Here is a 12,127-nt window from a genome sequence, read left to right on the forward strand (position 1 = left end):
TTCTACCTGACAGGTAGAAAGGGACTCGTCTCCTGTATCAGGTGGCTCAAGTGGCCTCAAGTGGCTCTACTTGTCCATTCCACATTTCACCAACCCCTCCTCTGTCCTACCTTCCTGGGCTTTGGGGAAATTGAAAGTAGTTTATTATGAATAAGCAAGAGGTCCAAGGCGTTGTTCAGTTAGCAATAAGTGCTCAACAAACCAAGTATTATGGACATAAGTGTGTCTGTTTTTGTTGGGAAGGGCTGTCAGAAGTACTTATGGCTTCCGTCGTTTTCCTAGAAGTAATGCAGGTGGACTTGTGCTAACCTAACCCACTCTAATCTGAGTTTACTCAACCTCTGGTGAGTTTGTGTCTGCACCAAGGGGGTAGTCTCCCTGATTTGCGGGGAGGCTGACCCTATGTCCTCAGTGGAGTATCGTGAAGGAGGTAACCGGCCATGCTCCAAGGCAACATCTGCAGTCCCGAGGTCCTGTTTGCAAGCCTTGCTCTACTTTCTAGAATTGCCTGAGGTATACGAATATATTCACCTTTCCCCCTTCGTGTACAGGCAGACTGCAGTTCTCAAACTGAACTCAAGGGGAGAGCAACTTGAAACTGCGAGCCCCACAGCATCTCCTCTGGGTGACACTTTGCCTTGGCTATTGGAATGGCAGTTCATTGTCCAAGTCTTTTCGAGCTGCTTGGATTTGAAACTGGCCTCAAGGAAAGGAAACTGCTAATGCTGATTTATACATAATTTTCAGAAGTGGATTGGAACAGTCTCTTGATTTCAGAGTTTTCCGATGTGCCCTCATAGGTGAATAATTCCATGTTCAGAAGAGTTCAGAATATGGTAGATAAAAGAGCAGAACAGTTTTGGGTTTTTTTCCTGCAAGATTCTCAGAGCTTTTAACACGATGATGGGGATTGTGAATCTGCAAGAAGCAACGGGGACCCACGTATCTCCCAAACTTACTTCACTATGGAATCCACGTTTGTCAGACATAGCCTGGTACCCGTGTGCCCAGGGCATCTTAGAAGTCCATGGTGGGTAAGGACAGAGACAATGGATCCCGACTATAAAATCCATTTCTGCACTTACTATGCTCTTGAACCAGGTACTTAGTCTCTCTGCACCTCAGTCCTCTCATTTGCAAAATAATGATAATTGTAATGCTTTCTAGGGTTCTTGTAAAGATTAAATGACCATATATATATACCTCTACCTATCTGTCCCACATTACTAAGGGTAGTATATGTCCGCTATAATTATGACTATTTATTCAACCCTTTATTTACAAATGATACGGGCCCCATCCCCATGTAAACTCCTGAAGTTAAAGTTCCTTGTGACATTTCTATCATGAAAGAAACATCTGAACAAAGGAATTAATGTAGAGGCTTTGAGTTTGGGGGAAAACAACAGAGTTTCCAGTTGAAATCATCTGCTAGGCAGTATGGCCACAGTCATGATGAAATGAAAATGCTGACTTTGAGTAACTGAATAAAATAAAAGACAAAGGGAAAAGTGAACAGTGGCAAGAATCATTCTTGGATTCATCTGAGACTAGAGTGAAACAGAAAACGTCAAGTTATATGTAGTGCCCAACTCATGTCTAGCTGGGGAAGAAGGTGAAGAGAGAGCCATAGCAAAAAGTGGTGTGGGCAGCCAATTAAGATACCCATTCATTCATTTAAAGAATGAAACAAGTAAATGGATTTCACTCTCTAGATAAAAAAGATGAAGATCTGTTTTATGTTTTCAGCAATTAACTGTCAAATGGAGGACTAGACAGTAAACAGCAAACTGTAATAAGCTTCAGGATAAAGGTACTAGCAACAGCCTGGTGGAATCCCAGAAAATAATTCCACTAAAAAAGTAAGAGGTGAATCTTGGATTGGAAGCAGGTCTCAGGGCTGGGTGAATCCTGAGTAAACTGTTTGATGCTCATTTGCAGAGACAGAGAGGGGGAGAGAGAGAGTGAGTGTGTGTGTGTGTGTGTGTGTGTGTGTGTGTGTGTGTGTGTACAATATAGGAGGAAAGACATTCTAGAGCAAGTGATTCGGTTTGGGAGGCTGTGAGTGAGACATGCTGAGTAAAAACGGGAGGCTTGATAGCTTGTCCTTCAACAGACGCGTCCAAAATGACTATATAAAGTAAATACCATAAATCACTGTTGTCAGGGCGCACACTCCACCTCCTCCCTCCCTTCCCCACAGCCGTCCTCATTTCCACACCCCCTCAACGGTTCAGGGAGAGCTCGTGGTCTAAGTAAACGAGAGGACTTCTGACTGTAATCCTAGCACGTCACTTTGTTGAAGGCAAACACGTGGTTCAGGGAGAACTTATAAATCTCTCCTCCCAGGCAAGATCGTGATGTTATCTGCTGGCAGCAGAAGGTCCGCTCCGAGGGGAGCTCCAGAAGCTCCCGACGAGAAAGAGAGAGAGAGAGAGAGGCAGGCAGACAGGAGAGAGAAGCAGAAACCGAGAGAGAGACAGAGAGAGAGAGGCAGAGAAAGGAACAGAAGAGCAGGAGCGCAAGTGACGGAGACACGGGGACAGGGATGGGGAACATAGTATAACGGTCTAGGGAGCCATTCGGGAACAAAGTGAGGAGCTGCCCGGCTGCAGAAAGGAAAGGACAGGGTCTCTTTCAGGGTGCCAAGTGCCCACCTACCCGCAGCGAGAAAGTCCGAGTGGGAGAGAACCCAGGAGAGGGTGGGGAAGGGTGAGAGTCCAAGGGACCCCTCTCGCAGCCCCCTTAAGGAATAACGCTCCCTAGTCAGCGCGTCCCCGGGGCTGCAGGCGACGGCGGCAGCTGGTCGTCGGTGGCCGGGTTGGCGTCCGGAGCGAGCGGAGGAGGAGAAGCAGGAGAAGGAGGGCGCTGGAGGCTGGACGCGTCTGCGAGCGGCGGCACGACGTGGAGTAGCCGGGCGGGTCGGCGCGCGCCGGCCGGGGTGTCGGCCACCGCGCGCAGCTCCGGGAGCAGGATCGTCGCCGCCTCCGCCGCCGCCGCGGCCCGCGCAGGACCCGACCGAGTCCCGAGCGCCGTGCGGAGCGCACCCGCCTCCCCGCGGCGCGCCGGGCTCGCCCCCAGCGCGCGCACACGCGCGCGCGCACACACACTCGCTCACACACTCACACACTCACACACGTGTGCGCTCTCCGCTCCGGAGCCGCGGCTGCTCCTGCTCTCAGCGCCGCAGTGGAAGGCAGGGCCGAACCGCTCCTTCTTTAAATACCTAAATTACCGCCCGGCCAGCCTCGGCGGCCCCCCGCACAGCGCTCCCGGCGCCCCTCCCGCCAGCTCGCCAGCTGCCAGCCCCGGGACCTTTTCATCTCTTCCCTTTTGGCCGGAGGAGCCGAGTTCAGATCCGCCACTCCGCACCCGAAACTGACACACTGAACTCCGTTTCCTCCTCTTAAATTTATTCCTGCCTAATAGCCACTCGTCTCTTCCCCCCCCCCCTCCCCAACTCGTCGCTCCAAGAAAACTTTTTCTTACTCCCCAAAGTTAGGGTTCTCCCTGCCCACCGTGTGTTAATGTTTCCACTTTTGGAACGACCTGCATCTTCTTTTTAAAGGAATTCAAGCAAGATACCTTTTTCCATTGGACGTTGACTCTCGATTGTTTGCAAAAGTTTCGCATTAAAAAAAAAAAAAATCTACCTGATCTGTACTTGAGAGTTGTCGGTTTCTTTTTTTTTTTTTCCTTAGTTTTTTTTTTTACCTTTTTTTTTTTTTTTTTTAACTTTTTCCACCTTTAAAAAAAAAAATGCACTACTGTGTGCTGAGCGCTTTTCTGCTCCTGCATCTGGTCACGGCCGCGCTCAGCCTGTCTACCTGCAGCACGCTCGATATGGACCAGTTCATGCGCAAGAGGATCGAGGCGATCCGCGGGCAGATCCTGAGCAAGCTGAAGCTCACCAGCCCCCCAGAAGACTATCCCGAGCCCGAGGAAGTCCCCCCGGAGGTGATTTCCATCTACAACAGCACCCGGGACTTGCTCCAGGAGAAGGCGAGCCGGAGGGCGGCCGCCTGCGAGCGCGAGAGGAGCGACGAGGAGTACTACGCCAAGGAGGTTTACAAAATAGACATGCCGCCCTTCTTCCCCTCGGAAAGTAAGTACTGTTTTTCGCTTCCATTCCCCGAGGCTTAGCGCTGCCCGAGGCTCTCGGGGCCGCCACGACTCCAGGGATCGCCCTTCCCGCTCCGGGTCCCCGTCTGCGCTCCCCCCCCCCCCCCCCCGTCCTCCGTCCCACCCACCTCCTCGCCAGTCGGGTGCCTGAGAACGTTAGGCTTGCAGTCGGCGACTTTCGACTTAATTTTCTCCATTTCTCCCTTCCCCCAACGCCTCGGTCCCGTACGAGGCGCGATTCTGTCCTTCTGGCCCCCGAAAGTCTCTTCTCGGCCACCAGCCAGGAGTCAGCCCCCCTCCTCTGTCAAACGAGAGGCGCTCCCTAGGGCAGGGTCAAGCTGCGACGTCCCGGTGGGCTCGTTTTCTCGGCTTGGCGCGGAGCCCGCCGGGCCGGCGCACCAAGGGTTAAAAAAAAAAGTGGCTCAGAGCTAGCCTCTCCGGAAGGCGCCCCTTTCCGGGCCGACCTATCAGCGGGTTCCCCAAGCCTTCCCTATTGTCTCTAACGCCCCGAAAAATGTCAGCATCGTCGACACAAAACCCGGTTTGGAGACCCCTCGAACACTAACTCGACACCCTCCACTCTCGCATCTGTTGCCACAGCTGGGTGTTTACACTCCCCGCAGAGCGAGCCCTCGTCACCACGTCCCCTTTTGAGTTCACCTGGAGTGGTAGAAAGGACAACGTCGCTACTGACGGGGCTGAAAAGCGTTTTACTTGGCGTTATTTTCCAGAATCCACTCAGACCTGTCTTAAGATCGCTGCTGGAGCAGATCGGTTTCCTCACGGGGTTTACCGTTTATCTTTCCTACTCCTAGAGCCTCGGCTCCCGGCCCTTGCATAGGCTTCCTTGCAGTAACTTTGGTGCATTCCTAAATCTCACGTAGAGTAGAAGACAGCCGATTTTTTTCTTTTTGTAAACTGGCTTCTCGGAGGGCAGCTGGCATATAGTAGCAGAGGGAGTAGTAAAGTGATTTATCGTGCAGTTCCTTTGGGGGGGGGGGGCGAGGAGAGGACAGTTAGCTGAGAATGTTATCCAAGTTCTTAAAGAAAAAAAAAAAAAAGAAAGAGAAAAAAAAAAAAAAGCATCATCCTCCAGTGATACCTGAGAGGGTTAAATACCAGGAAGAAGAAGAAGAAAAAAAGCTTCTACATTTGCTATTCCAAATCCCCAGTCATAAACTTTTCATTGGTTGCCCATTTCTCTCCTCCCCTTTCCATGCCCTATATACTTGCTGGCCGCCTTCACAAAGTCTCTGTGTCTTGCCTAAATAGATAATATGGCCATCTTAGTACTTTAGTCCTAGAGGCTCTAATTGCAAGGTGGTACTTCTCCTTCTTAATATTTCTTTGTCTGACCGGTCCCAGTCCTGCGACTTTTCCCATGGCTTGTACTTGCGGGTCTCAGAACGTCAGTCAGCCCGTGTCTCTAACCCCAGTCTTCCTGGCCACCTTTCTTTGGCTGCACCTTCTCGACTTCTTGTTCAAGAGCAGAGCAGATGCGGGGGGGATCCTGGCCAGCGGGGTGGTTTTAGTATCGTCATGAGGGCCTTCCTCAACCGCGGTGATAAATGCAGACACCCCGGTGACTCCCCTCAGGAAGTAAAGCTTTCTACCTGGGGTGGAGCCAAGGAGATATTAGGAAAGAAAGTTGACTGTAATTGGCCCACAGTGCTTGAGACCAAACAGAAAGTCCAGTGAGTCCGTGTGCTTTCTCAAGCACGTGTATCCGTTCTACGGGTATTTGGGCTGGTAGGGAGGGAGGTTATATAGAATCTGCACCGTATTTACCTGCGAAAGTTCAAATGAATTGCCAGCACTTTTATAACCGACAGGAGGTCTGATCTCTGCTCCTCGTTAAGGCAGGTGCGGAGAGAACAAGTTACCTAAGAGGGTGTTGATTCCTTGCTCTTTCTGTTGCATCTCGGTCCAAATTGCTGAGATGATCCAGCCCAGAATAATGATCATCAGCAAATTGGAAACATCCTCAGATGGTTGGGATTTCCGAGGATGTCACTGAAGATCAGCCTGCGGATTCTCTTCTCTATCCTACCTCCGGCCACCAAATAGATTAAAAGCTCTGATAAGTCCGGTATAAAAAATATATGCAGATCCTCTCAGTTTTCATACAAAGAATGCAGCCTTCTATGGAAGTTTAGGAGCAGAAAACCATATTAAGAGCAGATTCGATGCTACTGTGCAAGGGCTGTGGATAATTTTATAGAAAGTAGGTTAACTGATTTTCCAGCACTTTCTAGTTATACTGGAATATAGTGAAGCCTTCCAAAAAAAAGGGAGAAAAGAAGAAATCACTCCACCATATTTTTAAAGAGCAAATTGAAAGTACAGCATTGGCCTATATACCAGCTTTCCCTCTTTAGGACTTTCCACCCAGCTTTTAACTCGGGCGTCACTGAAGTAACCGTGGGGAGGAGTGTGCCTGTCATTTCTTGCAGTGAATCCGGCAAGGGTCATAAGCCCCAGAGATGAAGGCATGGGAAAGATCACTGGTTCACTTTTTACCACCAACTTATTAGTGTTCAGGGAGTGACTTCAGCTCAAATATTACAAATATGCTCTAATTATACTCAATGAGCTATATATCATTACAGATTGCTGATAGCCCTTTGTGGGACATTTTATACAGTTCAGACTAAATATTTTTAGCAATGTGGAGATTTAAAAGTAAAAATATAAGAGATATTGTATATGCCCTCAGGCATATTTTGTTTTAAATATTATCCTTGGCCCAGCATACTGTATAAATATAGTAAATATGAATAGAACTGGCCAGGTGCCAATCTCCTAGGATGAATTTTAGTCAAGAAGGTATTTATGGGATATAAATAATACTGTGTCAACATTTAAAGAAGGGGTCTGATTAGGTTTGAATTTATTCGTATTGATCTTTTCACATGCTGTTGGTTTAAGGCTCAAAGTGGAGTTATGCTAAGGTTTACCGATAGTTTACCCAGTGGGAATTAGTGGCCGTCTAGTCCTTTTGACAATGCACTTGATGTTCAAAGCACATTGATTTGAAAGACACTGCGCACAGCTTTAGAAATTTGGAGAGTGATTCCGTCAACTAGGGTAAGAATCCAAATGATTGACAATTGGAATCGGTAGAGGCTTGGACAATCAAGAGAAGAAAGAGAAAGTTTCACTTTCTATCTTTCCTCTTACTTTTTTCATCATCACAGTTCGGGCAGTGTTGGGATCCTAACAGGTGGTGATTCCGCCCTCCCCCTCCCTTCCCGGGAACCTGTGGCAATGTCTGGAAACAGTTTCGGTTGTCATGACTTGGTAGGGAAGGGGTGCTCCTGGCATTGACTGGGTAGAGGCCGGGTTCTGTTGCTGACCCCCCTAAAATGTACAGGACAGATTCCCCCCCTCCACTCCCACCACCACGTACATCAGACACTCGTCCAGCCCCAAATGTCAACAATGTGCATGTTGAGAAACCCTAGTAAGCCTGGTATTGATTTTGGCTTATTCAGTTCTGCTAGGAGTGCCATTTTAAAAGTAATATCCTAACCATAAAATAACTGAGTGTCCAAAAGGACATTAACCTGAGAGCATTGAATAGAAAGATAATCGGAAAGTTAGCTTACTTAAGTGGGAGTATGTACTGGACCAGTTTGGTGTGATAGGTACATTCTTCTTATGCTCTTCGAGCACCTAAATTGAAGACATCCAAACTCCCCATTCATTTAGCCTAAATAATGATGTTGCCCCACCCATCAGTGACTTCGGGCAGCAGCAATGTGATGTTAGAACAGAGCAAGAAGAAGTGAGGAGCTGTCTTGGATTTTCCTTGCAAGGAAAATCAGCAGTTCGTGTTAATGAAGAGTAGACTCTGCACCCTAGGCACCGGAAGAAAGTAAATAACTGTGTCGGTTTATTCTATCCTATTGAGTTAGATAAACTGAAAGCTACAGCCCGAGACATCACCATGAGGTTTCCTTTGTAATTGTGGCACATGAGAGTTAAGCATTCAATAGCAAACAACCTCCTTTTCTATTTCCCCTGTAATTTTCCAAGTGAAATCATGGAATGTAGAATGAATACCGATAGGACTATGGTTTTGGTGACTTCGACTTAAGATTCTATTCATGGACATGTCTTTCTGTACACAGATTGCTGGACTCTTGGCCAGCTGCCCAATGAAGGCAAATGTTAGCAATTGCTGGAACAGAGTAGTATTTTTGCTTTATATTCAGGGGTTTTATTTTTTAAGATTCTGTGTGTCCAGAGGTATGAGAAAGAAAGAGAGCAAGATCAAAGACAAGCGGATTTGACCCCTTGACTTCTACCATGATGGAGTTATTAACACACAATGGACCAGACTTTAATTTCTGCATTTTTTTTTTATTTTTATTTTTTCAACGTTTTTAATTTATTTTTGGGACAGAGAGAGACAGAGCATGAACGGGGGAGGGGCAGAGAGAGAGGGAGACACAGAATCGGAAACAGGCTCCAGGCTCTGAGCCATCAGCCCAGAGCCTGACGCGGGGCTCGAACTCACGGACCGCGAGATCGTGACCTGGCTGAAGTCGGACGCTTAACCGACTGCGCCACCCAGGCGCCCCTAATTTCTGCATTTTTAATTGTATCATTGCTTATCCTAACTCTAGTGCCTGACTGTGGTTCCATTGAACTTAGGTCACATTCTTTCAGGATTTCCTCTCCTTTCCTCCTTTTGCTTTTCAAACACTGGGAGAAAGATGCTGTTTGTAACCGAAGGAGTTGGGCCGCTTTTGTTGCCAGGTGAGGTGCAAGCTTCTCCTGAGGCGTCCCCATCCCGTGGAGGCTGGGCTTTGCGAAGCTAGAGGGGCAGGTGGGGACCTCTTGACCTGGCAGAGGGACCTGGAGCCCTCTGTGTCTCCACAGCGACCCCTGGGGTCTACTCACGGAGCTGCACTTTCTAAATTCTGACTTTTCCCTGGCGAGAAGACGCTGATGTAACCTAGTCGAGCATCTTTCATATAAAGATATGAAAGAATGACAGATCATTTTTCCTAGAGGAAACTGAGACGCGGAAAAAAAAAAAAAAGGGCTAATGACTCACTGCTGATCCCACATCAAATCTGGGTTAGCACCGAGGAGGTCACTGACTGTTAGGCCTTCGCCCAGAGATTACAACACACTTCGGGCTGCATTTTTAGAAGGTTAGGGAGACGCAGTGGAGGAGCCGGGCCCTGGGCGGGCGTGCTGGCGACCACCGGGTGGCTCTCGGTCCGACCCCGCCCCCCGCCCCCGCCCCCGCCGCCGCTGCCACCCCCCTCCCCGCTTTCTGCTGTAAGGTGAGCAGCCTCAGGGCAGAGAGGCTGCGAGAAGGAGTTCTGAAAACAGCCCTTTCAGCTGTCTTGATGTAGCATTTCCGGTCCTGACGGATCCTGGAGAGAGGATCTGGATTTGCCAGATGTGCTCGCTCTACGCAGGCAGCCTTTCTCCTGCAGGGTGTATTCCACTTTGCAGATTCGGAACAGCTTGATGAAATGTGCTTTTGGCCCAGATAAACAAATGTTTCCATTGTCATTTTGAAACCATATGGTGCGCTTTTGTTTTTTAATATTCTTTAAACAAAGATCGTTTTAAACCTAGGAATTCAGCGTTCTCCAGGTATTTTAAATTAAATAGCTCGCTAAAGATTCTTGGATGGGTTTGCCTAGACTCAAAGCCGGCCTCTTCACTTGTTTAGGAGCAATTCGCATCCTGCTGCAACCACCGCGGGGTGGGTAGTCATTTGTTTCTTTTCTAACGTCGGAAATCCGGAAGTGGGTGTTGAGCTGCACTGCCCTGTGACCACCTTGCGCCCTGGGGCCGGCTTGGTGGCCTTGGCTCTGCATAAAACTGCCCTTTGACCTCTTCCCCACAGTCTCTGCATTACCTTCTTCTTCTTCAGCTATTCTGGAATATCTGCGTGCATGGCCGTTACCTTCACTTTACCAGGCCCCGCTTTCTTCCCTTCTAAAGATGAAGAATATACCTGTGTCCTAGGGTTGTCGGGTGGAGGATGGCCTGCGGAAAGAAGCGCTTAGCTCTGCGTGCAGCACGTAGTAGGTCTTCTTTGCAGCAATTGGTTCACTGAATCTCAAACATCATTGATTTTCGGAAGCGCCATTATTTTGTGTGGCCCCAAGAAAGCAATATCACTGACCATTAATTCTACCATGCCGCTAATTGTAAGACACATTAAAAAGAGGGATTTTAGAGATATTAAAGTGGGATTAAAGGCAGGGCTCAGGGAACTACTCCCGCCAGCCTGGAATACCACTGGTACCTTCACTTCATTCTTGTCTTTGTATAACTTCCACTCAATGGATCCATTTCCCTTGCTTACTTGGATCGGGCTTTAGGTGACCTTTGTTGCCTAAGAGACTGGGGAACAAAGGCGGGAAGGGCTGGTAATCCACCGGGTCTGGTGCTGTCTGTCTTCGTATAGGAAGCCCTTGAGAATTTAGGCTTCTTAGGTAAGATTTCAGATTTCTTAGATAAAATCCAAGACCTCTCAGGGTCTGGCCCCTCCTTGCTCAACCCCATGTCTTGCTAAATCCCTGCATGAAAACTACACTCTGGCCACAGCAGCCTGTTTGCCTTTACCCAAATGGGCCATTTATTTTTGTGCCTCCGGGCCTTTGTCTGTGCTGTGTCTTCTGCTGGGAGATCCATCTTTTAACACCTTTCAACAGCCTTTGAGCTTTAGGCAGATGTCAAAGCCTTTGATTTGTGAATTAGTTCATCCTGTGCAGCCTCACAAGACGGATAACTCATCTCTACAGCGAGCGGCCTCTTCTCTTTTGCCGTCGGGAAAATCTAGCCAAATTCCAGCTGGCTTCTTCACCGGTTTGTAAATTGCCTCAGAACGGGAGCTGACTCTCGCAGAAACTAGTGCATTGTATTTGCTCAATACCTGCCTCATAAACGAATGAGCATTTCCCTTTAGAGAATAAGATCGACCTAGCAGACGAAGGATTTATGGTTCCCAAGCATCAGGACCAGGAGACGTAGAGATGAAATCGACTCCCCTTCGTTATCAGGGAGAATGTGCCCCATGGATCCTATCACTGTGGGAACGGCAACACTGGGCTTCTTGTACCCATACATTTCCTGTTTCCGGTTTTACAGATAATAAAGAGCATCATGGTGAGAATGATAATGATGGCAGCCAACCTTGGCTGGGCGCTGACGATGTGTCGAACACAGTCTTAAATATTTTACATGCAAGTCCTCATTGGATCCTCACCAGTAACCCTATAAAGTCCGTACTAGCATTTTCCCTGGGACATATGAGGACCTGGACGTAACTATTTCTATCAGGGATGTGACTTATTAAAGTAAGGCTTTTAGTTACCACAGATAATCGAGACCCTAAAATAAGAGACCAGGAAATGGAGAGCCTGACTTTCCTGGCCCTCTTGCAAAACGATGTAGCACATCCACGGAAGAGTGGTATCTCTCCTCTCCTGCCATGAATTATGTTGTTAAGCTCTGAATTCTTTCCCTACAGAAGGCAATATACCTCTGAGGCCATGGTCCTTTTCCCGTGGTCCTCTTCCCTGCCTTTAACACGTTCAACTTTTATCTTTCTATTTGGTTGATGCAAAAATGCTGATTTATCAAGTCCCTGGTTTTGGCCTGGAGCCGCAGCCGTTTCTTCACCAACATTTTGATAGGTCTGATGGAAGGAGGATTCATCCTGTCTCTTTCAGAGAATTAGTGTTTGGGGGAAGGCAGGTTGGTGTGGTAATGAGCATGGGGATAGCATCGAACACAAGGCCGATGGCAGTTGTTAGAACATGGTCTTGTTTTAGTTAGCTAGTTAGCAGCTTCGCTGGTTCGGCGCATGTTGTCCAAACTGCCTGAGGGACGTTTAACTTGCTTCCTGCTGAATTCCCCTCTTGACTCTGCCATTCGTGGCTTTGTGGCCCCTTATTTAACCTGACCTCAGTTTCTTCTCTTCTAAAGATAAAGAAAGAGACACCGGGGTGACTCAGGCAGCTAAACG

The 12,127-nt window shown here is 48.2% G+C and overlaps 1 protein-coding gene across 3 annotated transcripts in view; it reads left to right on the top strand.

The window, feature by feature from the left end:
- The first annotated feature begins 3,683 nt into the window (after nucleotides 1-3,683).
- The window catches only part of TGFB2 (transforming growth factor beta 2), an 82,749-nt gene continuing 74,305 nt past the window's right edge, over nucleotides 3,684-12,127 (top strand). For 2 of the 3 annotated variants that reach the window (XM_058701637.1, XM_058701639.1), the window contains exon 1: nucleotides 3,759-4,105. In XM_058701637.1, coding sequence (XP_058557620.1) covers nucleotides 3,760-4,105 — 346 coding nt within the window. In that variant the 5' untranslated portion in view covers nucleotide 3,759. Of the gene's footprint in view, nucleotides 4,106-12,127 lie in introns of all 3 variants that reach the window. The other variant, XM_058701638.1, reaches the window with a different exon arrangement.

This window comes from Neofelis nebulosa, chromosome 15 (genome assembly GCF_028018385.1).
Source record: "Neofelis nebulosa isolate mNeoNeb1 chromosome 15, mNeoNeb1.pri, whole genome shotgun sequence".
Lineage (NCBI taxonomy): Eukaryota > Metazoa > Chordata > Mammalia > Carnivora > Felidae > Neofelis > Neofelis nebulosa.